Here is a 27,912-nt window from a genome sequence, read left to right on the forward strand (position 1 = left end):
ATAAAACGTTGATCTACGTTTGGAGCGCTGGTGGTAACAATGTAGATCTATGTTTGTTCAGTTAAGGAGTTAAATGTCATAATATATTATGTGTGGGTGGGGTGTCCTGGCTGTCTACCATACCTCCTATACCTGACTTCCTACAAATAAATACTACTTGCCTCTCACCCTACATTAAGACTACAAATATTTTAAAGTAAGTAATGAATGTACTGTGTGTGTATTGCTAACTTAACCCTTTGACTGTCGCAAGCCCCTTTCTGAAACTGTCATTCTATGTCGATAAATTTTTGGAAAAAAAAAATTATTTTTTCTTATGAAATGATAGAGAATCTTTTTCCTATGGTAATGACACCAAAAGTATGAAGTTTGGTCAAAAACTCACGGAATTACACTCCCGCGAAGTTAGCGGTCTCGGCGACATATACGTATCGGTGATTTTGCCGACTTTGAGCCCTGTTTTTAGTCAGTTCCGTTGTTCCAGTTGACCAAACTCATAGCTATTTCTTTAGAACTCCATTTTATCTATCAGTTGAGTACAAGAAACCACCCATTTACCGATTTGAACTACCCAATAAAGTGGTCAAAAATTGGCAATTTGGCCAATTTCACGCAAATTAAAAAAGATGCCGATTTCAAAATAGGGTCCAGAATAAACAATGTAGACATTCTTGGCACTAAAATAACATAACCTCTGTTCATTAGTCATGTCTCTAGGTCCCTCTTATATTACTATTGCTTTCTATTTTGATTTTTATTCATACAAAAAAATACAAGATTTACTGTTATGCAGACTACTACATTATTGTAAAAATGATATAAATAATATCAGTGCACTAGTGAAAGAATATTAGACTCCCCAGTTGACATGTATTGGACATGTGGTGTGATTTGCTTACTCCTGAACATTGGTAAAAATCGAACATTTCTGCTACTTTGAGCTCAATTTCAAGATTGTTTTCATTGTGAAAGTAATCAAAATCATCTCTATTTCTGTAATATGTTTTCAATTTTATCACCTGAGACCATGAAAACGAGAATACAACGATAAATACTACACGAAAATGCACGTCAGTCAGCGTTTTAATCCAAAAAAACGGTCAGTTTTTTTCTCATTATGCACTGCGTGCTGCATGCACAAACCCATTCTCTCACATGTGGGCCTACTAGCTTTCTCCCGCTTGATTTGAAGCCACTAGAATTTACACGTGCGTATTAATACATCAGAAACAGTGGCGCGTAAGATGAATATATACGACGTAAACAGTCAAAGGGTTAATATATGTTTGTGTAAACTTATCTGGCATTTAGATGTATTTATAAGTGGAAAAAATGGTGTTGTGCTTTCCGACGATGTCCACTTTCCAGCGGTAGCCTGGAGCCTAACCTGCCGTATGAGTGGGGCCCTACTGTACATATAACATTCATACTCATATGGATCACAATATACAGATTTCAGTCCTTCAGCAATATTACCCATGAATGCATGAACCCCCTATTTATTTTAGCCAAAAACTTTGTTCATAGAATTTTTGTCTTCACTTGAGAGCATACATTACTCTAAGGATGTTTAATTTCTTGCATGTACAACCTTTAAATTTGAATTATTGATGTTTTTAAAAAAAAATTGTATTTCAGTTTGCCAGTTAAGAAAGCGTGGGATGCATCTAAACCAGCACCTACAAACATAACCAACATGGGACTTGTCTATCACCTGGACAGAGCTCTGCCAATAACCAGTCAGGTGAGTTACAGTCTCTCTCATTATTAAGGTTCTTATGTACCGCCCAGGGAGGTACTACCGTCCTGCCAAGTGAGTGTAAACCGGAAACCTGTAATTGTTTTACATGATGGTAGGATTGCTGGTGCTTTTTTCTGCCTCATAAACATGCAAGATTTCAGGTATGTCTTGCTACTTCTACTTACACTTAGGTCACACTACACATACATGTACAAGCATATATATACACACCCCTCTGGGTTTTCTAATATTTTCTTACTAGTTCTTGTTCTTGTTGTTTATTTTCTCTTACCTCCATGGGGAAGTGGAACAGAATTCTTCCTCCATAAGCCATGCGTGTTGTAGGAGGTAACTAAAATGCCGGGAGCAAGGGGCTAGTAACCTCTTCTCCTGTATATATTACTAAATGTAAAAGGAGAAACTTTAGTTTTTCCTTTTGGGCCACCCTGGTCACAGACTGGGCCGCGGGGGCGTTGACCCCCGGAACTCTCTCCAGGTCTCTCCAGGTAAACCCTGCCTCGGTGGGATACGGCTGGTGTGTTGAAAGAAAGAAGAAGAAACATGCAAGATTTCAGGTATGTCTTGCTACTTCTACTTACACTTAGGTCACACTACACATACATGTACATGTTTATTTATACACATTCATCTGAGTTTTCTTTGATTTTATCTTAATAGTTCTTGGTCTTATTACTTTTCCTTTTATATCCATGGGGAAGTGGAATTAGAATCCTCCGTAAGCCATGCATGTTGTAAAAGTCAATTAAAATGCTAGGAACAATGGGCTAGTAACCCCTTTTCCTGTAATTACTAAAAAGAATAAGAAGAAAAAAATTGTCAAAGTGGGAAGTCTGAATGTGCGTGGATGTTGTGCAAATGATAAGAAAGAGATGATTGTGAATCTTATGAATGAGAAGAAGCTGGATGTCCTGGCTTTAAGTGAAACAAAGCTGAAGGGGGTAGGAGAGTTTCAGTGGAGAGGAATAAATGGGATTAGGTCAGGTGTTTCAAATAGAGTTAGTGCTAAAGAAGGAGTAGCAATAATGTTGAAGGATAAGTTATGGCAGGAAAAGAGGGACTATAAATGTATTAATTCAAGGATTATGTGGAGTAAAATAAAGGTTGGATGTGAAAAGTGGGTTATAGTAAGCATATATGCACCTGGAGAAGAGAGAAGTGTAGAGGAGAGAGAGAGAGATTTTGGGAAATGTTGAGTGAATGCGTGGGGAGTGTTGAACCAAGTGTGAGAGTAATGGTGGTTGGGGATTTCAATGCTAAAGTGGGCAAAAATGTTGTGGAGGGAGTAGTAGGTAAATTTTGGGTGCCAGGGGTAAATGAAAATGGGGAGCCTTTAATTGAGAGATGTGTAGAAAGAGGTTTGGTAATAAGTAATACATATTTTATGAAGAAGAGGATAAATATACAAGGTATGATATAGCACATAATGAAAGTACGTAGTTGGTTAGATTATGTATTGGTGGATAAAAGGTTGATGGGTAGGCTCCAGGATGTACACGTTTATAGAGGGGCAACTGATATATTGGATCATTATTTAGTTGTAGCTACAGTTAGAGTAAGAGGTAGATGGGAAAAGAGGAAAATGGCAACAAGAAGTAAGAGGGAGGTGAAAGTGTATAAACTAAGGGAGGAGGAAGTTCGGGTGAGATATAAGCAAATATTGGCAGAAAGGTGGACTAGAGCAAGGATGAGTAGTGGGGGGGCTGAAGAGGGTTGGAATAGTTTTAAAAATGCAGTATTAGAATGTGGGGCAGAAGTTTGTGGTTATAGGATGGTGGGTGCAGGAGGAAAGAGGAGTGATTGGTGGAATGATAAAGTAAAGGGTGCGATAAGAGAGAAAAAGTTAGCTTATGAGAGGTTTTTACAAAGCAGAAGTGTTATAAGAAGAGTAGAGTATATGGAGAGCAAAAGAAAGGTGAAGAGAGTGGTGAGAGAGTGCAAAAGGAGAGCAGATGATAGAGTGGGAGAAGCACTGTCGAGAAATTTTAATGAAAAAAAAAAAAGAAAAAATTTTGGAGTGAGTTAAGCAAGTTAAGAAAGCCTAGGGAACAAATGGATTTGTCAGTTAAAAACAGAGTAGGGGAGTTAGTAGATGGGGAGATGAAGGTATTGGGTAGATGGCGAGAATATTTTGAGGAACTTGTAAATGCCAAAGAAGAAAGGGAGGCAGTAATTTCATGCACTGGTCAAGGAGGTATGCCATCTTTTAGGAGTGAAGAAGAACAGGATGTGAGTGTGGGGGAGGTGTGTGAGGCATTACATAGAATGAAAGGGGGTACAGCAGCTGGAACTGACGGGATCATGACAGAAATGTTAAAAGCAAGGGGGGATATAGTGTTGGAGTGGTTGGTATTTTTGTTTAATAATGGCAGTAGGTTGGTAGACAGCAACCACCCATGGAGGTACTACCGTCCTGCCAAGTGAACGTAAAACAAAAGCCTGTAATTGTTTTACATGATGGTAGGATTGCTGGTGTCTGTCTCATAAATATGCAAGATTACAGGTATGTCTTGCTACTTCTACTTACACTTAGGTCACACTACACATACATGTACACGTTTATTTGTGCACACTCATCTGAGTTTTCTTTGATTTTATCTTAATAGTTCTTGGTCTTATTACTTTTCCTTTTATATCCATGGGGAAGTGGAATAAGAATCTTTCCTCCGTAAGCCATGCGTGTTGTAAAAGTCAACTAAAATGCCGGGAACAATGGGCTAGTAACCCCTTTTCCTGTAAAGATTACTAAAAAGAAGAAGAAAATTGTCAAAGTGGGAAGTCTGAATGTGCATGGATGTTGTGCAAATGATAAGAAAGAGATGATTGTGGATGTTATGAATGAGAAGAAGCTGGATGTTCTGGCTTTAAGTGAAACGAAGCTGAAGGGGGTGGGAGAGTTTCAATAGAGAGGAATAAATGGGATTAGGTCAGGGGTTTCAAATAGAGTTAGAGCTAAAGAAGGAGTAGCAATAATGTTGAAGGATAAGCTATGGCAGGAAAAGAGGGACTATAAATGTATTAATTCAAGGATTATGTGGAGTAAAATAAAGATTGGATGTGAAAAGTGGGTTATAGTAAGCGTGTATGCACCTGGAGAAGAAAGAGGTGTAGAGGAGAGAGAGAGATTTTGGGAAATGTTGAGTGAATGCGTGGGGAACTTTGAATCAAGTGTGAGAGTAATGGTGGTTGGGGATTTCAATGCTAAAGTGGGTAAAAATGTTATGGAGGGAGTAGTAGGTAAATTTGGGGTGCCAGGGGTAAATGTAAATGGGAAGCCTTTAATTGAGCTATGTGTAGAAAGAGATTTGGTAATAAGTAATACATATTTTATGAAAAAGAGGATAAATAAATATACAAGGCATGATGTAGCACGTAATGAAAGTAGTTTGTTAGATTATGTATTGGTGGATAAAAGGTTGATGGGTAGGCTCCAGGATGTACATGTTTATAGAGGGGCAACTGATATATCGGATCATTATTTAGTTGTAGCTACAGTTTGAGTAAGAGGTAGATGGGAAAAGAGGAAGGTGGCAACAACAAGTAAGAGGGAGGTGAAAGTGTATAAACTAAGGGAAGAGGAAGTTCGGGGGAGATATAAGCGACTGTTGGCAGAAAGGTGGGCTAGTGCAAAGATGAGTAGTAGGGGGGGTTGGAATAGTTTTAAAAATGCAGTATTAGAATGTGGGGCAGAAGTTTGTGGTTATAGGAGGGTGGGGGCAGGTAGTAGTAATTTCAGTGCCCAGGTTTGGGACCAGTCTCTAGTATCTTCTAGGTGTACATTTTAATGTATCTTTATTGCTTACATTCTAAGGTGTACAGTTCTAGGAACTTAAGTACTCCCATTAATGTAGGTGTTTCATTGAGTTTGTATGAGCTGTGAAGATTCTCTTTACATTTTCCTACTCAGCAATTTTGCAAAGCTGTTAGGACACATCAGTGTTCCATCCTATAGAGAGAACTTAGAGTATCATCATTGGCTTAGTTTGTCTTATTTTGAAGGTTTTAGTTATCCAGTCTATTATTTTTCTTTCAGTTGCAGTCACAACATTGTTATGCTTCTAGAATTTGAGATTTTTCTGACATAACTACAAGGTCTCTCACATGTGACTTAGGTTCTGTTGGAGGGTTTGAGTTTGTCTTGTGCTCCAATCTCGTTTTTAATTTCTTTATTCTTCCATGACATAGTAAATGAAATTTGCCCTGATTGTTGTCAGTAGCCCACTGGAAAATTTGGTTGATATCAGTTTTGAGGCTCGCTGTGTCTTCCTTGGATGCCACTGTCATAAGAACATAAGAAAGAAGGAACACTGCAACAGGCCTACTGCCCCATGCAAGGCAGGTCCAAGTGACTTGGACCTGTCGTATGAATTCTAGCATCATCTGCAAAGGATACTATGATTTATATCCCTTCTATGTCAGAAATGAGAATGAGGAAGAGAAGTGGGGTAAGTACTGTGCCTTGGATGACAGTACTTTCCCTGCATATATGCCATAGGTGAGGTAAGGATAGACTAGAAAATATAGAGTAATGAAGGTTGATATAATTGTAGCCTGATTTTGAGAGTATGCCTACTGTTTTGAAAATTTTCTTAGAAATGTGCTAGAAATTTTAGCTTGCTGCCAAGCTGTATGCCTAGGAATTTTAGATTGCTGTCAAGATTTATGACTAAGAATCTTCCACTCATCCTGTATTTTGATGCATTTGTAAGCTACTGTTTTTTTTTCTAGTTGATGTGATAAAGCTCTATCGAAAGCAAAACATTATTGATGATCAAGATTTGTTATGCACCAAGTGGCTTTCTACCATATTTGTCATTAATACCTGCCACTGTATACAAGTTGTGCTAAAGTTGACACTTCATGTACTATACAGCCATTACAGTTTATGATTTAGTCATAAATGCAATTTTAATGAATTTACTTTCCAAGCAATACATTCAACACTACTATTTATGAAGGTGTAATATTTGCTTTAACTCCAGTGATTTACTTGAATGTTAACTTAGTTATTTGACAAATATTTTACATGAATATAAAGGTAACTTTTATCTCTATGCTAAGGAAAGATATTATTGCATGCCAATTGTTTGATACACAGATTCTTATATAATTAAAATCTTACAGAGACAAGGAAGAAAGAATGGTGTAGTGCAAGTGAAGAAAAAGGAGAAACCAACAGAAGTGGTAAGTGAAAGTGATAATTTTATTTGTCATACCTGATAGTCTTCAGATTCTGACGGTTTGTTCCTTATTTGTTATTAAGATGCAAATAACTTGTTCAGACTTTTTTTTTTTATAGGAACAAATTTGTTCAGTAATGGCACCTGAACATACTTCTGGAATGAAATAATATCGTAAACCGGGGGTCCACTGTATAGTGTTCAATTATGTATTAATAGATTTAAATAAACATATAACTTATAACATATAACATATGACTTCCAGCAAGCGTGCATGAGCGTGTTAGATAGGAGTGAATGGAGACGAATGATACTTGGGACCTGACGATCTGTTGGAGTGTGAGCAGGGTAATATTTAGTGAAGGGATTCAGGGAAACCGGTTATTTTCATATAGTCGGACTTGAGTCCTGGAAATGGGAAGTACAATGCCTGCACTTTAAAGGAGGGGTTTGGGATATTGGCAGTTTGGAGGGATATGTTGTGTATCTTTATACGTATATGCTTCTAAACTGTTGTATTCTGAGCACCTCTGCAAAAGCAGTGATAATGTGTGAGTGTGGTGAAAGTGTTGAATGATGATGAAAGTATTTTCTTTTTGGGGATTTTCTTTCTTTTTTGGGTCACCCTACCTCGGTGGGAGACGACCGACTTGTTGAAAAAAAAATAAAAAAAATAACATTTTACTTACCTTTATTGAAGATTGGTGTGGGGTTACTTCCCTTCTCTGTCTTTTAATGCCACTAGGACCAGCTTGAGAGTCACTGGACCCCTGTCTTGCAAAATAACTGTCCACAGTCCTCTGTTTCTGGTGCCTCTTTAAGATTTCCCTAAAATGGGACATGGTTCTGTCACTGAGCTTGTTGCAAAGATGGCTTGTTTCAGCTTGCTCAGGGTGGTACTTCTCCACAAACATTTGGACATCATTCCACTTCTGTATTATTTTCTTCTTCACATCTATGGTGTTTCTCACTTTCTTTAACACAGGGGTATCACTAGCAAGTTTCTTTGGGCCCATTGTAGCATATTTCACAGCCCCATAAGCACTAAACATGAAATAATCGTAAAATGTTTGAATGAGAGCGCAGGTCAGTGTTCACTCAAGCATCAACAAAACCGGACAGGTCTGGTACCCAGCGGTTCGAAAATAGGGGCGAGTTCAATAATTGGGACAAAGTTGGTTCGAAAAAAGGGTTCTATTTTCGAAGAGTTCGATAAGCAATACGTTAGAAATTTGAGGTTCCACTGTATATGGGTTTATCTTTACATTTTTTTTTTTCAGGGTCGTGTATGAAGCTGAGTTAGTAATTAACCCTTAAACTGTCCAAACGTAGATCTGCGTTTTTTCAACATTTGAAAGTATAAAAAAAGTAGATATTTTTTTTTTTACATTTGAAAAAGTTTAAAAAAAAACTTTGATCTATTTTTTTTTTTTTTATTATTGAAAATACAGTGGTCCCTCGTTTTTCGTAATTAATCCGTTCCTGGAAGTGTTACTATTATCGAAATCTACGATTTCGAATCAATTTTCTCCATAAGAAATAATGTACGTAAATACAATTAATTCGTTCCTGACACCCAGAAGTACTAAAACAAAAATATTTATTACATGAAATATAGATGTAGTACATAAACAATACAATGGAACATGATGAATGAAACATTAACAGCATAACGCTTACCTTTATTGACGATTCTTCTTAGTGTATAGAAGACTGTAGGAGGAGAGAGATTGGATTATTTACAGTTTGGAAGGGGAATCCCCTTCCATCAACACCTCAGGTACCAATTGCTTTTCTGGGGTTACTTCTCTTCTCTGTTTCTTAATGCCACTAGGACCACCTTGAGAGTCACTGGAGTCCTGTCTCGCAAAATAACTGTTTCTGGGGTCTCTTTAACACTTCCCTAAAATGGGCCAAGACTTTGTCACTGTACATGTTGCCATCATGGCTTGCAACAGCCTTGTCAGGGTGATGCTTCTCCATAAATCTTTCCATCTTACCCCACATTTCAAAAATCTCCCTAATTTCTGAAGAAGGCAACTTCTTCCATCTCTCTTCCTCCTCCTCTGCAGCAAGATTCTGAGTTTCGATCTGTTGCTTTTCGTGCTGAAGCTCTTGCAGTTCCTCAGTGGTGAGCTCTTTGTTGTGGTCTTCCACCAACTCTTCCACATCCTCCAAACTCACATCCAACCCCATGGAACTCCCCAGTGCCACAATAGATTTAACAACAGGCATAGGCTCATCAGGGTCAGCCCCAAACCCTTCAAAATCCCTCTTGTTGACACAATCTGGCCACAAGTTTCTCCAGGCAGAGTTCAAAGTTCTGGTAGTCACTCCCTCCCAAGCCATACCTATAAGGGTTATGCAATGGAGGTTGCTGAAGTGTTCTCTCCAAAAATCTCTTAGGGTCAAGTGAGTGTCTGAGGTCACATTCAAGCACTTTTGAAACATTGCTTTGGTGTAGAGTTTTTTCAAGTTTGCAATGACCTGCTGATCCATGGGCTGGAGGAGAGGAGTGGTATTCGGGGGCAAGAACTTAACGTGATGAACCCAAACTCCTCGAAAATTAGGTCATCCAAGTTTGGAGGATGAGCAGGTGCATTGTCCATTACTAGGAGGCACTTGAGATCCAATTTCTTTTCCAGGAGGTACTTCTTCACTCTAGGGCCAAACATTTAATTGAACCACTCGACGAAAATTTCCCTAGTGACCCATGCCTTACTATTAGATTTCCAAAACACACACAATTTACTCTTCATAGCATTGCTTTTCCTGAACACTCTGGGATTTTCAGAATGGTACACTAGTAACGGCTTCACTCTGAAATCCCCACTAGCATTAGCACAGAACATGAGCGTCAGCCTGTCTTTCATAGGCTTGTGTCCTGGCAGTGCCTTTTCCTCCTGAGTAATGTAGGTCCTCTTTGACATTTTCTTTCAAAAGAGGCCTGTTTTGTCACAGTTGAACACTTGTTCAGGTTTCAGTCCTTCAGCCTCTATGTACTCCTTGAATTCATGCACATATTTTTCAGCCACTTTGTGGTCCGAACTGGCAGCCTCACCATGCCTTACCACACTGTGTATGCCACTACAGTTCTTAAATCTCTCAAACCAACCTTTGCTGGCCTTAAATTCACTCACATCACCACTAGTTGCAGGCAATTTCTTTACCAGATCGTCATGCAACTGCCTAGCCTTTTCACAAATAATCGACGTCATAATATTGTCTTCTGCTAATTGTTTCTCGTTTATCCACACCAATAATAACTTCTCAACCTCTTCGAGTACTGGTGATCTCATTTTTGTCAGCATATTTAGCCCCTTTGCAACAATAGCGTCCTTGATTTCCTTTTTCTTGGCCACAATGGAAGCTATGGCTGTATGGGGTTTGTTATACATCCTGGCCAGTTCGGCCATATGTACACCACTTTCATATTGTTCAATGATGTTTTTCTTAAATTCAGTCGTATTTCTCACCTTCTTTACCAAAGGCTTGGCACTAGGAGCTTTCTTTGGAGCCATGGTAGCTTATTTAGTACTTGCAAGCACTAAAATGAATGGAATATTATGAAATATTTCGTATGAGCAAGTGAGGGGACCGTTGCTCACCGGTAAACAATGCCACACTGGTTAATAGATCGCACATAAGAAGTCACGTCATCACTAGCTGCTGCCTCTAGCCCGCCTCTCGCCTCACGCCCGTCAACACCACCCGTTGATGGGATGCACACTGCAGTGCTCCCGAGTCATCGATCAAGCTTGCCCGTGTATCCTGACTCTCAAGCTCCTTCTTGCAAACTCCTTCATGTTCAGCTCTGCTGCTGGGTCAAGCCCTGGCTCTTTCTCTAAGACTAAGGACACTCCTCTCAAGATCTAGTCTTCGTCTATCCAATCTTCCCCCTCACCCCTCTGGGGTCTTACCTAGAATATTTCGTTCGTTCCACACTGGCTGGGAAGGGAGGCCGCCCCAGCTCAGAGCGTGAGTATGTGCCCCGGACGAATGACTATTCGCGAGTTAATCTATGATTAGCGAGCCCATGTTTTTACGAAAAGATCGCTACGATTTTCGAAAATTACTACTCTCGAGCCCTACGATTATCGAGGGACCACTGTATGTAAAAAAAAAAAGTAGATCTACTTTTGGAGCACTATGCATGTGAACGTAGATCTGCTTGGACAGTTTAAGGGTTAAAATAAAGTGTTTTGGGGGGCATATTTATGGTTTAAACTGTAAAAATAGGCATTTATAGGCATTTTTTACCATGTTCAGAATTTGCGGTTTTTCCAAATTTATGGGTGGTCTTGGAACGTAACCTCCGCAAACTTCTGGGGACTACTGTAAATAGGTGAAATTTTTTTTTTTTTATCTTAGTTCTTTTGAATTTTATTTTATCTTCTAGCAATATATACATATAAGGAAATCTTATGCTATTACATTTGTTTTATGGGCATGAAGTTCCTCAAAACATGGAAATAGTCACATTGTTTGACTTTATTGGGTTATCCTGGAATGAAAATTGACATGCTGGTGTGTCTTTTGACTGAAATTATAATAAAGGCATTTCTACACCCTATTTGCTGGCAGGAACATTCACTGGTGATGGTAAAACAAGTCTTGGTGTGCTGCAAAGGTAGTGTTTCCCATGGTGCATCACATGGACCCACCTGGGTGTATAGATTTTCTTCCCCAGGCATGAGGTGTTAGGTGACCCCAAACAGTTTAGCTGAGGCCTACAGTAGCAGCAGGCAGCATATATGAATCCATGAAAATTGTAAGTACATTTTGTCATGATTATATTTTCTTTTAATCTACATGTGTTAGTCTTATACGTGTAATTTCCACTTACCCAGGTACGGCAGCTGGAGGAGACAGTTAATCAAGATAACCAGAAAGAACGTTTTAGTGTACGTCTGACAAATGCTCAGGTGAAATATGCTACTGCTATGCTGGACAAGTATGGGGATGATTACAAGGTAAATGCATATGTGTATTTCCGTATTTATTCTGTTGCAGGTTGTTAAGGGAATAGTTATTTTGAAAAGATTGTGCTATGAACAGCGACTATCCTGTCATATGAATGTAACACGAAGACTTAAAAATGTTTTACACATCTACAGAATTGAAGGTTTGCATCCAGCAAGTGGATGCAAACCTTCAGTTCTGCCAAATTATGATTTTTCTCAGTTTTTTTGTTTTTTCCAACAAACTGGCTGTACCCCACCGAGGCAGGGTGGCCCAAAAAGAAAAACAAATGTTTCTCTTTTTCAATTTAGTAATTTATACAGGAGAAGGGGTTACTAGCCCCTTGTTCCCAGCATTTTAGTCGCTTCTTACAACACGCATGGCTTACGGAGGAAGAATTCTGTTCCACTTTTCCATGGAGATAACAGGAAATAAACAAGAATGAGAACTAGTAATAAAATAAAAGAAAACCCAGAGGGGTGTGTATTAATTACTAAAAAGAATAAGAAGAAAATTGTTAAAGTGGGAAGTCTGAATGTGCGTGGATGTTGTGCAAATGATAAGAAAGAGATGATTGTGGATGTTATGAATGAGAAGAAGCTGGATGCCCTGGCTTTAAGTGAAACAAAGCTGAAGGGGGTGTGAGAGTTTCAGTGGAGAGGAATAAATGGGATTAGGCCAGGGGTTTCAAATAGAGTTAAAGCTAAAGAAGGAGTAGCAATAATGTTGAAGGATAAGTTATGGCAGGAAAAGAGGGACTATAAATGTATTAATTCAAGGATTATGTGGAGTAAAATAAAGGTTGGATGTGAAAAGTGGGTTATAATAAGCATATATGCACCTGGAGAAGAGAGAAGTGTAGAGAGAGAGAGATTTTGGGAAATGTTGAGTGAATGCGTGGGGAGTTTTGAACCAAGTGTGAGAGTAATGATGGTTGGGGATTTCAGTGCTAAAGTGGGCAAAAATGTTGTGGAGGGAGTAGTAGGTAAATTTTGGGTGCCAGGGGTAAATGAAAATGGGGAGCCTTTAATTGAGCTATGTGTAGAAAGAGGTTTGGTAATAAGTAATACATATTTTATGAAGAAGAGGATAAATAAATATACAAGGTATGATATAGCACGTAATGAAAGTAGTTAGATTATGTATTGGTGGATAAAAGGTTGATGGGTAGGCTCCAGGATGTACACGTTTATAGAGGGGCAACTGATATATTGGATCATTATTTAGTTGTAGCTACAGTTAGAGTAAGAGGTAGATGGGAAAAGAGGAAATTGGCAACAAGAAGAAAGAGGAAGGTGAACGTGTATAAACTAAGGGAGGAGGAAGTTCAGGTGAGATATAAGCAACTATTGGCAGAAAGGTTGGCTGGTGCAAGTATGAGTAGTGGGGGGTTGAAGAGGGTTGGAATAGTTTTAAAAATGCAGTATTAGAATGTGGGGCAGATGTGTGTGGTTATAGGAGGGTGGGTGCAGGAGTAAAGAGGAGTAATTGGTGGAATGATGAAGTAAAGGGTGTGATAAAAGAGAAAAAGTTAGCTTATGAGAGGTTTTTACAAAGCAGAAGCGTTATAAGAAGAGGAGAGTATATGGAGAGTAAAAGAAAGGTGAAGAGAGTGGTGAGAGTTCAAAAGGAGAGCAGATGATAGAGTGGGAGAGGCACTGTCAAGGAATTTTAGTGAAAATAAGAAGAAATTTTGGAGTGAGTTAAACAAGTTAAGAAAGCCTAGAGAATGAATGGATTTATCAGCTAAAAACAGAGTAGGGGAGTTAGTAGATGGGGAGATGGAGGTTTTGGGTAGATGGCGAGAATATTTTGAGGAACTTTTAAATGTCAATGAAGAAAGGGAAGCGGTAATTTCATGCACTGGCCAGGGAGGTATTCCATCTTTTAGGAGTGAAGAAGAACAGGATGTGAGTGTGGGGGAGGTGTGTGAGGCATTACATAGAATGAAATGGGGGTAAAGCAGCTGGAACTGATAGGATCATGACAGAAATGTTAAAAGCAAGGGGGGATATAGTGTTGGAGTGGTTGGTATTTTTGTTTAATAAATGTATGAAAGAGGGGAAGGTACCTAGGGATTGGCGGAGAGCATGTATAGTCCCTTTATATAAAGGGAAGGGGGACAGAAGAGATTGTAAAAATTATAGAGGAATAAGTTTACCGAGTCTCCATGGGGAAGTGGAACAGAATTCTTCCTCTGTAAGCCATGCGTGTCGTAAGAGGCGACTAAAATGCCGGGAGCAAGAGGTTAGTAACCCCTTCTCCTGTATATATTACTAAATGTAAAAGGAGAAACTTTTGTTTTTCCTTTTGGGCCACCCCGTTTCAGTGGGATACAGCCGGTGTGTTGAAGAAGAAGTAGTAGTTTACTGAGTATACCAGGAAAAGTGTACGTTAGGGTTATAATTGAAAGAATTAGAGGTAAGACGGAATGTAGGAATGCGGATGAGCAAGGAGGTTTCAGAGTGGGTAGGGAATGTGTAGATCAAGTGTTTACGTTGAAGCATATATGTGAACAGTATTTAGATAAAGGTAGGGAAGTTTTTATTGCATTTATGGATTTAGAAAAGGCATATGATAGAGTGGATAGGGGAGCAATGTGACAGATGTTGCAAGTATATGGAATAGGTGGTAAGTTACTAAGTGCTGTAAAGAGTTTTTATGAGGATAGTGAGGCTCAGGTTAGGGTGTGTAGAAGAGAGGGAGACTACTTCCCAGTAAAAGTGGTTTTAGACAGGGATGTGTAATGTCACCATGGTGGTTTAATATATTTATAGATGAGGTTGTAAAAGAAGTAAAATGCTAGGGTGTTCAGGAGAGGGGTGGGATTAAATTATGGGGAATTAAATACAAAATGGGAATTGTCACAGTTGCTTTTTGCTGATGATACTGTGCTTATGGGAGATTCTAAAGAAAAACTGCAAAGGTTAGTGGATGAGTTTTGGAGTGTGTGTAAAGGTAGAAAGTTGAAAGTGAACATAGAAGAGAGTAAGGTGATGAGGGTATCAAATGATTTAGATAAAGAAAAATTGGATATTAAATTGGGGAGGAGGAGTATGGAAGAAGTGAATGATTTCAGATACTTGAGAGTTGACGTGTCGGCGGATGGATTTATGAAGGATGAGGTTAATCATAGAATTGATGAGGGAAAAAAGGGGAGTGGTGCTTTGAGGTATATGTGGAGACAAAAAACGTTATCTATGGAGGCAAAGAAGGGAATGTATGAAAGTATAGTAGTACCAACACTCTTATATGGGTGTGAAGCTTGGGTTGTGAATGCAGCAGTGAGGAGGCGGTTGGAGGCAGTGGAGATATAAGTAGAAGGTATAAGTAGAAGTTACAAGACATACCTGCAGCCTTGCATGTTTATGAGCCTTAAAAAGAGACCAGTAATCCTACCAATAATAATTTTTATTTTGACGTGATACATGGTTGTACAAAGGAATATAATAGTTGGGTGTTCATGCCAAAAGCCCCTTTATATGCAGAGCATTTCGGACAAACTTAAAATTAACTTAAGATTAATAAAGCACTAACAGTTCATCTGATCATTACTCGAGTTACAATGAGCACAAGAGAATTGAGTATTCTATTAGGTAATACTGTATGGCTTTAATAAATGTAGTAGAGTAGTTCGGTATAGAATAATTACAGTTTTGATACAGTTTATAAAAAGTACAGTATTATAATGTAGGACAGATTAAAACAATTTGCAATATGAAGTATTACAATTTAGTACATTTTAAAACAATGAGATTAAAACATTTATAAGTTTGAAGTAGTGAGTAAATGGTGTAGCAATCATCAGCAATATGCAATAATGAAATTGAAACAATTTTAAATTCAAAGTAAATTATCCTACCTGCTCTTAACGGCAGCAGCGGCAGCAACAGCAGCGACCTCCAAGCTCCGTACTTTTCTCCAACAACCAGAGCCACCAATGCTCCTATGATGACCTAGTTGCAAGCAAAACTGCACTACCCAACATAGCACCCAGAATGACCAAAGATTACCAACAGTGAAACCTACAAATCAAAAATCATAGAGATCAAAGGAAGACTTCCCTCAAACCCAAAGCAACACCCCGCTGCCAGCCAAATAACGTAACCCTCAGCTTTGTATAACTACAACTTCTTCTTAACTACAACAATTCCTGTAGTATTATGAGGCGTAATCTCAGAGGAAACAGCACCAAGGCCAGCAAGAAAACACCGAAAAATTGACTATTCAACAAGTGTACCCAGGACGACGCCGGCTCATCTACCACCCCTCTCACCACCCAGGGTGACACCACAACAATAACACCAAACATGGCTGCCTCCACCTCTACCACCTCTCTCTTCTCCAGATTCAACCTACCAAGTAGTCCCTCAGGTATGACCAACGATCCAGATACCCTAAAGTCATGCATCTCCACCTTAGTTATTGAAAATATGAATCTTCGAGAGACGCTAACAAAACAAGACACCAGGATGACACAACTCGAGAACAAAATCCTCAGTCTTGAGCAAAAGTTATTAACACCAGGAATGACTAACTGTGGCAAGACCATCCAAACAGTCATAGATAGCCATACAGAACAAATAATATCTCTTAATACAAAGGCTGAAGAAGCAGTAAAAGAATGGAAGAACAACATGGATAACCAGTTCAGTGACTACTTTGCTCTCCAAGAAGGTAAAACTGAGCAAGATAAACTATCGGACGCAGTAATAGTTAACAGTCCACTTTTTCCCAGTGATATGAACCAAACAAACAGTAAAGAAATTACTCTCCAGATCATTAAGGACCAAACAAAAGTTACAGTACCAGAGTCAGAAATGAAGGAAGCCAGGTTGCTAGGATCCCATGGTAGAAAAAGTGTTATGCTTAGATTCCACTCACATGACATGAAAAAAGACTTAATTATTTTTTTTATTTTTTATTATTATCACACTGGCCGATTCCCACCAAGGCAGGGTGGCCCGAAAAAGAAAAACTTTCATCATCATTCACTCCATCACTGTCTTGCCAGAAGGGTGCTTTACACTACAGTTTTTAAACTGCAACATTAACACCCCTCCTTCAGAGTGCAGGCACTGTACTTCCCATCTCCAGGACTCAAGTCCGGCCTGCCGGTTTCCCTGAACCCCTTCATAAATGTTACTTTGCTCACACTCCAACAGCACGTCAAGTATTAAAAACCATTTGTCTCCATTCACTCCTATAAAACACGCTCACGCATACCTGCTGGAAGTCCAAGCCCCTCGCACACAAAACCTCCTTTACCCCCTCTCTCCAACCTTTCCTAGGCCTGCCCCTACCCCGCCTTCCTTCCACTACAGACTGATACACTCTTGAAGTCATTCTGTTTCGCTCCATTCTCTCTACATGTCCGAACCACCTCAACAACCCTTCCTCAGCCCTCTGGACAACAGTTTTGGTAATCCCGCACCTCCTCCTAACTTCCAAACTACGAATTCTCTGCGTTATATTCACACCACACATTGCCCTCAGACATGACATCTCCACTGCCTCCAGCCTTCTCCTCGCTGCAACATTCATCACCCATGCTTCACACCCATATAAGAGCGTTGGTAAAACTATACTCTCATACATTCCCCTCTTTGCCTCCAAGGACAAAGTTCTTTGTCTCCACAGACTCCTAAGTGCACCACTCACTCTTTTTCCCTCATCAATTCTATGATTCACCTCATCTTTCATTGACCCATCCGCTGACACGTCCACTCCCAAATATCTGAATACATTCACCTCCTCCATACACTCTCCCTCCAATCTGATATTCAATCTTTCATCACCTAATCTTTTTGTTATCCTCATAACCTTACTCTTTCCTGTATTCACCTTTAATTTTCTTCTTTTGCACACCCTACCAAATTCATCCACCAATCTCTGCAACTTCTCTTCAGAATCTCCCAAGAGCACAGTGTCATCAGCAAAGAGCAGCTGTGACAACTCCCACTTTGTGTGTGATTCTTTATCTTTTAACTCCACGCCTCTTGTCAAGACCCTCGCATTTACTTCTCTTACAACCTCATCTATAAATATATTAAACAACCACGGTGACATCACACATCCTTGTCTAAGGCCTACTTTTACGTTTATTAAAGTAAAGAAACATGTATACATAAAAGAGTGTCTCACCAAAAAACGTCGGAACCTCCTGTATAGAGTCAGAAAACTTAAACAAGAGAATAATGACACAATACACCAATGCTTCACACGGGATGGGAAAATTCTAGTTAGGAAAACAAATGTAGGTCAACTGTACACAATCACGAACGAGAATGATCTATCACGATTTCTCAGGGATATTAACCTTACAGAGAATAACTAAACAATGTCCAACCTAAAAGCCTACGTGTAGTGTATGTTTTGCTCCATTATTGTACAAATTTCACAGTACAATCTCTTAGTAATCAAAAATCAACTACCTCAATAATGTGATTTTACTAGTAAGCATAAGTCACCTTATGTTATATAATTTTCTTAATTACTATTGTTTTAAATATTTGCTTAATTAATACTTTATCTGTCCATATTACAACCTCATATTTCTTTAAATACTATTAATTGCTATTACTTACCAAATTTATTATCAAATACCATTTTTTACCATCAGTACAATTTACTCTCAACATTTTTGGCATTATTTTAATTACCATTACTTGTTTAATTACCATAACCTGTTTTAATACCACATTTACTATCTTAGAGTAGTTCCTTACTCTTAAATACCTTGTACTGCCAATTAAGATCTAGTATAACTACCAGTGCAATATTGAATCCAAATAACTGTTCTTAAAATTTAGTACTTGAAATAAACATTTCTTTTTTCATTTTATTTTTATTTATATTTCTTGTAATCATTATTACTTACTAAAATTTTATTAAACTCCATATTTACTACCAGTCAATTTTACTTTTGTACATTAATCATTATTTTATACTTTTCTTAACCTTTTGTTGCCAAATTTTCAAGTTTGTATATTCACCTCCAACCTTTATATTATCCTTTGTACCATCTTACTATCATATTATAACCAAGTCATTGCCATTTTTATTTTTCTATTTTATTCTTTTGGAACATAAATTTGTGTATTTTATCTTGTCAATTTCAATCTAGTTATACTCTTGTTCTTGTTAACAACTTATATTAGACCTTAGTGCAATTGCAAGTGAGAATCTTGTACCTTTTTAACTTGTATTATTATATTATTAGTTTATAAGCAGGTGGGGATATAGTTTTGGAGTGGTTGGTGCAATTATTTAATAAATGTATGGAAGAGGGTAAGGTACCTAGGGATTGGCAGAGAGCATGCATAGTTCCTTTGTATAAAGGCAAAGGGGATAAAAGAGAGTGCAAAAATTATAGGGGGATAAGTCTGTTGAGTGTACCTGGTAAAGTGTATGGTAGAGTTATAATTGAAAGAATTAAGAGTAAGACGGAGAATAGGATAGCAGATGAACAAGGAGGCTTTAGGAAAGGTAGGGGGTGTGTGGACCAGGTGTTTACAGTGAAACATATAAGTGAACAGTATTTAGATAAGGCTAAAGAGGTCTTTGTGGCATTTATGGATTTGGAAAAGGCGTATGACAGGGTGGATAGGGGGGCAATGTGGCAGATGTTGCAAGTGTATGGTGTAGGAGGTAGGTTACTGAAAGCAGTGAAGAGTTTTTACGAGGATAGTGAGGCTCAAGTTAGAGTATGTAGGAAAGAGGGAAATTTTTTCCCAGTAAAAGTAGGCCTTGGACAAGGATGTGTGATGTCACCGTGGTTGTTTAATATATTTATAGATGGGGTTGTAAGAGAAGTAAATGCGAGGGTCTTGGCAAGAGGCGTGGAGTTAAAAGATAAAGAATCACACACAAAGTGGGAGTTGTCACAGCTGCTCTTTGCTGATGACACTGTGCTCTTGGGAGATTCTGAAGAGAAGTTGCAGAGATTGGTGGATGAATTTGGTAGGGTGTGCAAAAGAAGAAAATTAAAGGTGAATACAGGAAAGAGTAAGGTTATGAGGATAACAAAAAGATTAGGTGATGAAAGATTGAATATCAGATTGGAGGGAGAGAGTATGGAGGAGGTGAACGTATTCAGATATTTGGGAGTGGACGTGTCAGCGGATGGGTCTATGAAAGATGAGGTGAATCATAGAATTGATGAGGGAAAAAGAGTGAGTGGTGCACTTAGGAGTCTGTGGAGACAAAGAACTTTGTCCTTGGAGGCAAAGAGGGGAATGTATGAGAGTATAGTTTTACCAACGCTCTTATATGGGTGTGAAGCGTGGGTGATGAATGTTGCAGCGAGGAGAAGGCTGGAGGCAGTGGAGATGTCATGTCTGAGGGCAATGTGTGGTGTGAATATAATGCAGAGAATTCGTAGTTTGGAAGTTAGGAGGAGGTGCGGGATTACCAAAACTGTTGTCCAGAGGGCTGAGGAAGGGTTGTTGAGGTGGTTCGGACATGTAGAGAGAATGGAGCGAAACAGAATGACTTCAAGAGTGTATCAGTCTGTAGTGGAAGGAAGGCGGGGTAGGGGTCGGCCTAGGAAGGGTTGGAGGGAGGGGGTAAAGGAGGTTTTGTGTGCGAGGGGCTTGGACTTCCAGCAGGCATGCGTGAGCGTGTTTGATAGGAGTGAATGGAGACAAATGGTTTTTAATACTTGACGTGCTGTTGGAGTGTGAGCAAAGTAACATTTATGAAGGGATTCAGGGAAACCGGCAGGCCGGACTTGAGTTCTGGAGATGGGAAGTACAGTGCCTGCACTCTGAAGGAGGGGTGTTAATGTTGCAGTTTAAAAACTGTAGTGTAAAGCACCCTTCTGGCAAGACAGTGATGGAGTGAATGATGGTGAAAGTTTTTCTTTTTCGGGCCACCCTGCCTTGGTGGGAATCGGCCGGTGTGATAATAAAAAAAAAAAAAAAAAAAAAAAAAAAAAAAAAAAAAAAAATAGTTTATACCTAGTTGTACTTTAGCTCATTCTAGCTTAATACATAGACTACACCAAATTCATTATATTAGACCTTAGTGCAATTATAAGAGTGAGTCTAGTGCTATTTGTAATTTGTATTTTTATAGTATTAGTTTATACCTAGTTATACTTTAGCTCATTCTAGCACAACACATAGACAATTTCAACTTCATTATGTTTATTAGTGACTATACTCTATATGACCAAAGTGCTTTAGCTATATACTTATCCAACCTTCCCACTACTACAGATATCAGTATTAGAACTCGCTGCACAATACAGGATATAAATAACCACTACTTAAACCTAAAAGATGAATGATCACGTTGACCCTGATCTAAACCTCCATAATCTAACACACAATCAGAACTTATTGGAAAGTAACTGCCTTTATTACACAGCATCACAAGCCAGCACTATCCTGAACACTGCTCAAAGTCTATCAGTTCTTAACTACAACATCAGGTCCTTAAGCAAACACTATGATGACCTCCTGGCACTCCATGAGTCGCTAAAGACACCCTTCTCCTGCATTATTCTTGCTGAGACCTGGCTTAAGCAGGACACAATAGATATCTACCCACTACCAGGATACACAGCAATCCACAACTGCAGACCGTACCAAGTTGGGGGTGGTATTGCAATCTATTACTCTAACCAACTATCTTGTATTAGCACCACTTGCTTGAGTGATGAATATGGGGAATACATTTTTGCTAATTTTACTGTAAAAAACCTTAAGACGCCTATAACAATCGGTGGCATTTACCGGATACCCCACACAAACATCCCAAATTTCAGTGAGAATCTAAAGGCACTAATAACAAACAGACAAATGAACAAGCACCACCTTCTCTTAACTGGAGACTTCAATATCAACCTTGGCCTACCAGATGATCAGCCTGTAACTGATTTCAACAATATGAACAACACACTTCTCATACCAACAATAACTAGACCAACCAGGCTCACTGAGACAAGTGCAACCATAATAGACCACATATGGACCAATATACTAGCCCCTCTTAAATCAGGGATAATCACAGACAGCACTACAGACCACTACCCTACCTTCCTCTTAACAAACATTAGTAAGCCACCACTCGAATTCAACAAAATTTCATTTAGACTCCATAACGAGGCCTCAATAAGGAATTTCACACCAGACCTAGAGACTGTTGACTGGCCTACAGAATTCTCCAATGCCAATGGTATTGATGATTGGTCAGACATTTTTCTTAACAAAATACTCAGACTATACAACAAACATTGTCCTATAAAAACGAAACAGATCACGAATAAATGGCTCGGTTGCTCATGGCTAACCAGCAGCATTCTGAAATCCATTGATAAGAAACACCAATGTGAAAAGCAATATAGACAGGGCTTAATACACAAAGATATTCTTAAACAATATTCAACAGTTCTCACCAAATTAATAAAGAAAGCCAAACAACTGTACTGCTCCAGCAGATTCACTGACACAAGAAGAGATATAAAAAAGACCTGGAAAACACTTTCCCAGATTCTGGAGACTCACTGAAAAAAAAAACAAGAATATTGTCCTAACCAAACCTAATGAAACACCACTGCATCCCATTGATAAAGCTAACAAGTTAAACGACCTCTTCTCAAACATAGGATCTGATCTCGCAAGTAAAATCCCACGTACCAACGCCCGTGCTGGGGACTACCTCAATGGGAATTTTCCAAATTCCCTCTATCTTGTACCAACTGAGCCCACGGAAGTCACCACGATTATAAAGTCACTCAAAAATAACTCAGAGAGTCTGTCTCATGTCTCACCATTATTGTACAAGCGAGCGGCCCATGTTCTTTCGCATGCTATTACATTACTTTTTAACAAGTCACTAGAAACTAGCACTTTCCCGAAACTACTCAAGACAGCAAGGGTTACACCAATACATAAAGGTGGTGACCCTACAGATGTAGACAACTATAGGCCAATTTCAAACTTACCATTGCTATCCAAAATCTTCGAGAAACTCGTGCACAGGAGACTATATACATATTCATTTATAACGGCACAAAACATACTCAACTCCTGCCAATTTGGATTCAGGAAAAATAAAAGCACTAATGATGCAATTGTAAAAATGCTAGATCTGCTTTACACAGCATTGGAAAATAAGGAATATCCACTAGGAATTTTTATTGACCTAAGAAAAGCGTTTGACACAGTAGACCATGGCATCCTACTCCACAAACTTAACCATTATGGTATAAGAGGCCATGTGCTTGCATATTTCAAATCCTACCTTACTAATAGGTATCAGTATCTCACCATTAAAGACACAGCCTCATCAACACGGCCACTTGATACTGGAGCTCCTCAGGGAAGTGTCCTTGGTCCCCTGCTCTTCCTCATTTACATTAATGATCTTCCAAACGTATCCCAACACCTGAAACCCATTCTCTTTGCTGACGACGTGACTTGCTTCATATCCCACCCTAATCTTGCCACCCTCAACACCATTGTCAACAAGGAGCTGCTCAAAATTCTGACTTGGATGACAGCCAATAAACTTACACTTAACACTGACAAAGCCTACTACATTATGTTTGGATTCTTAGAGCGGTAAATAACCATGGGCTTACACTAGAAATCACCTGATGCATTACCGCAAAGGAGCAAGGTGAAGTGGTCCTTTGCTGTCTTGAAGCCTGGTGCACTCTTCTCTTGCTGACTGATATAAGTTCGTGTTGGGAGTTGTCTCAATTGCTCTTTGCTGATGACACTGTGCTCTTGGGAGATTCTGAAGAGAAGTTGCAGAGGTTGGTGGATGAATTTGGTAGGATATGTAAAAGAAGAAAATTAAAAGTGAATACAGGAAAGAGTAAGGTTATGAGGATAAAAAGATTAGGTGATGAAAGATTGGGTATCAGATTGGAGGGAGAGAGTATGGAGGAGGTGAATGTATTCAGATATTTGGGAGTGGACGTGTCAGTGGATGGATCTATGAAAGATGAGGTGAATCATAGAATTGATGAGGGGAAAAGGGTGAGCGGTGCGCTTAGGAGTCTGTGGAGACAAAGAACTTTGTCCTTGGAGGCAAAGAGGGGAATGTATGAGAGTATAGTTTTACCAACGCTCTTATATGGGTGTGAAGTATGGGTGATGAATGTTGCACCGAGGAGAAGGCTGGAGGCAGTGGAGATGTCATGTCTGAGGACGTGTGGTGTGAATATAATGCAGATAATTCGTAGTTTGGAAGTTAGGAGGAGGTGCAGGATTGCCAAAACTGTTGTCCAGAGGGCTGAGGAAGGGTTGTTGAGGTGGTTCGGACATGTAGAGAGAATGGAGCAAAACAATGACTTCAAGAGTGTATCAGTCTGTTGCGGAAGGAAGGCGGGGTAGAGGTCGGCCTAGGAAAGGTTGGAGGGAGGGGGTAAAGGAGGTTTTGTGTGCTAGGGGCTTGGACTTCCAGCGGGCATGCGTGAGCGTGTTTGATAGGAGTGAATGGAGACAAATGGTTTTTAATACTTGACGTGCTGTTGGAGTGTGAGCAAAGTAACATTTATGAAGTGGATTCAGGGAAACCAGCAGGCCGGACTTGAGTCCTGGAGATGGGAAGTACAGTGCCTGCACTCTGAAGGAAGGGTGTTAATGTTGCAGTTTAAAAACTGTAATGTAAAACACCCCTCTGGCAAGACAGTGATGGAGTGAATGATAGTGAAAGTTTTTCTTTTTCGGGTCACCCTGCCTTGGTGGGAATCGGCCAGTGTGTTAACCCTTTCAGGGTTTCGGCCGTACTAGTACGGCTTATGAGCAGGGTTTTTTTTATGTGCTAGTACGCATAAATTCTAGCGCCGTCAAATCTAGTGAGAGAAAGCTGGTAGGCCTACATATGAAAGAATGGGTCTATGTGGTCAGTGTGCGCAGTATAAAAAAAAATCCTGCAGCACACGGTGCGTAATGAGAAAAAAAAACTTTGACCATGTTTTTGGATTAAAACAGCGACTTTGCACTGTATTTTCGTATGGTATTTATTTTTGTATTCTAGTTTTCCTGGTCTCATTTTATAGAATGGAAGACATATTACAGAAATTGAGATGGTTTTGACTGATTTTACAATGAAAAGTACCTTGAAATTGAGCTCAAAGTAGCAGAAATGTTCGATTTTTACCAAAGATCAAAAGTAAACAAATCATGCCAAGCTTCCAATACACGTCACTGGTGAGTCTAATATTCTTTCACAAGTGCGCTGATGTTATTTATACCATTTCTACACTAATGCAGTAGTCTGCATAACAGTAAATCTTCTATTTTTTTGTGAGAATAAAAATTCAAAGTGGAAAGCAAAAGAATGTAAGAGGGGCGTGGGAACGTGACTAATGAACAGAGGAAATGTTATTTTAGTGCCAGGAATGTCTTTCTTGTTTATTCTGGACTATTTGGAAATTGGCACCTTTTGAAATTTGTGTGAAATTGGCAAAATTGCTAAATTCTGACCACTGTATTGGATAGTTGAAATCGGTAAATGGGTGGTTTCTTGTACTCATTCAATAGAAAAAATGGAGTTCTAGCGAAATAGTTATGATTTTTGTCAACTAGTACACTGGAATTGGCCGAAAATATGGCTCAAAGTGGGCAAAATCGTCGATGCGTAAACATCGTCGAGACCTCTAACTTTGCAAGAGCATATTTCCATAAGTTTTCCATCAAATTTCATACTTTTTGGTGTCATTATGAACGGGAAAAGATTCTCTATCTTTTCATAAGAAAATATAATTTTTTTTTTTTTTTTTTTTTTTTTAAATTTGGCCGACCCTGAGAACAAGTCTCTGAGAAGACCTGCCAACCCCCAAAGGGTTAATAAAATAAATAATAACTTGTCTCATCAGGCATTAAATACTTGATGTGGCTCATAGCCACTCTCAGAAAAAATTTCCTGCAATTCAGCAGGGAAATTACTTGATGCTGTATGATCAGCTGAAGCACTTTCGCCAGAAAACTTAATATTAAGTAACTTATTATGCAACTTAAAGGTGTGGAACCAGCCTGTGCTAAACACACACACTTTTTCAGGCCTTCCTTATCACACACTGCTTTAAACAACTGTAAGGCCTTTTCCCTAAGTAAGAGGAAATTAAGTGGTGCACCCTTCTTTGATTTATTCAATCCACTCAAGCAACAAGTTTTCTGTTTTATTTACTTGTTGGGACCTACTTGTTATTCTTTTCATGAGATGACATCTTGGGTTATTCATTACACAAGCTCGTATATTTGCCTCGTTCTTTTTAATTGTACGAACCGACGCTTTGTTAAGGCCATAGGCCCTCGCTATATCCACCACATGTAATCCACTCTTAAGCTTGTCTAATATCTCAATTTTCTTCTCAATTCCTAGACTTGAACGCTTAAACCTTTTCTTGTCACTTTCAGCAACACTTGTATGCCATGATTGCTTGGCAGATTTAACAAATGACAATGAAAATAAGAAAATGTGTATGTAAATAAACACAGCTAGGTTCCTGAGTATCTTCGTCCTGCACTCATATGAACCGAACTGGAGGCTGGAAGCGTGGTGGGGGCATGCGTGAGCGTGTTTGATAGGAGTGAATGGAGACAAATGGTTTTTAATACTTGACGTGCTGTTGGAGTGTGAGCAAAGTAACATTTATGAAGGGGTTCAGGGAAACCGGCAGGCCGGACTTGAGTCCTGGAGATGGGAAGTACAATGCCTGCACTCTGAAGGAGGGGTGTTAATGTTGCAGTTTAAAAACTGTAGTGTAAAGCACCCTTCTGGCAAGACAGTGATGGAGTGAATGATGGTGAAAGTTTTTGTTTGTCGGGCCACCCTGCCTTGATGGGAATCGGCCAGTGTGATAATAAAAAAAAAAAATGCTGTACATACACCAGTTTATTTCTTTACATTCTCTATTATGTTTTTTTTTAAGTTTTTATACAGTATTTCTTATTTCAGTTTTCTCTTAACACCTCAGAAGGGGAAGCATGGGAAGATGGTTTCAGAGCGAGAGTGGAATGGCCGCCACCACTTGTCACACAGTGACATGTTTTATTCGTTCTAGAGTATATATCAGGTTTCTGTGTTAATTTTATTGTTTATTATGTCAGATGAATTGTGATAAATAAGCCAGAGAGTTGATATTAGCTTCATATTCAAGTGTTTTGTCCTACCTCCAGAGCAGGAATTCTGCTGGAACGGATTAACCCTTTCAAGGTCTGTCCCGTAGATCTACAGCTTTACGTTCAGGGTCCAAACCGTAGATCTACGCCAAAATTCTAGCGGCGTCAAATTTAGTGCGAGAAGGCTGGTAGGCCTACATCTGAGAGAATGGGTCTGGGTGGTCCGTGTGCACACCATAGAAAAAATCTGGACGCCCGCATGGCATTGTGGGAACGCTGGCAAAGTAGCTTTGTTCATTGTGCCTGGCGGCAAGGAAGCTCTCACTCCCCACTCACTCTCCGGGCGAATTCTGACTCTCCTCTTCACAACTTACAGTTCTAAGACTGATGGAAGTGGAGATGAAGACGAATTCTATGGTTTTGAACCATATGGTACCATTGTGCCATATGGTACAATGGTACCATATGGTACAATGGTGCCATGTCATACAATGGTATATGGTACAATGGTATCGTATGGTAGAGTGGTACCATATGGTACCCTGTACCATATAGTACATTGTACCATATGGTACATTATACCATATGGTACAGGGTACAGGGACCCTAATGGAAATAAGTCTGTCTGACTTTTTTGGGTTATCCTAGGTTCTCCAAACATATGCTGCTAAGTATGATATTCTATGTAACTTTATTTGTGTATAACTAAATAAACTTGCTTATGATGCCACATGCACTTGAGTAAGTTTATTCAGGTATACAGAAATACAATTACATAGATTATCATACATATTAGCATACATATAAAATCCTAGGATAACCCAAAAAAGTCAGGGTGACTTATTCCCATAGTTATCCCTGTATCTGTACCATATGGTGTCCTGTACTGTATGGTACCCTGTGCCATATGGTACCCTGTGCCATATGG

The 27,912-nt window shown here is 39.2% G+C and overlaps 1 protein-coding gene across 3 annotated transcripts in view; it reads left to right on the plus strand.

Annotated features, from left to right (window-relative positions):
• LOC128689179 (nucleolar protein 16) overlaps window positions 1-27,912 on the plus strand; it is an 88,246-nt gene that overhangs the window by 26,137 nt on the left and 34,197 nt on the right. For all 3 annotated transcript variants that reach the window (XM_070087417.1, XM_070087420.1, XM_070087419.1), the window contains exons 3-5: window positions 1,639-1,744; window positions 6,884-6,943; window positions 11,790-11,912. In XM_070087417.1, coding sequence (XP_069943518.1) covers window positions 1,639-1,744; window positions 6,884-6,943; window positions 11,790-11,912 — 289 coding nt within the window. The remainder of the gene's footprint in view (window positions 1-1,638; window positions 1,745-6,883; window positions 6,944-11,789; window positions 11,913-27,912) is intronic.

Source organism: Cherax quadricarinatus, chromosome 21, assembly GCF_038502225.1.
Source record: "Cherax quadricarinatus isolate ZL_2023a chromosome 21, ASM3850222v1, whole genome shotgun sequence".
Classification (NCBI taxonomy): Eukaryota; Metazoa; Arthropoda; class Malacostraca; order Decapoda; family Parastacidae; genus Cherax; species Cherax quadricarinatus.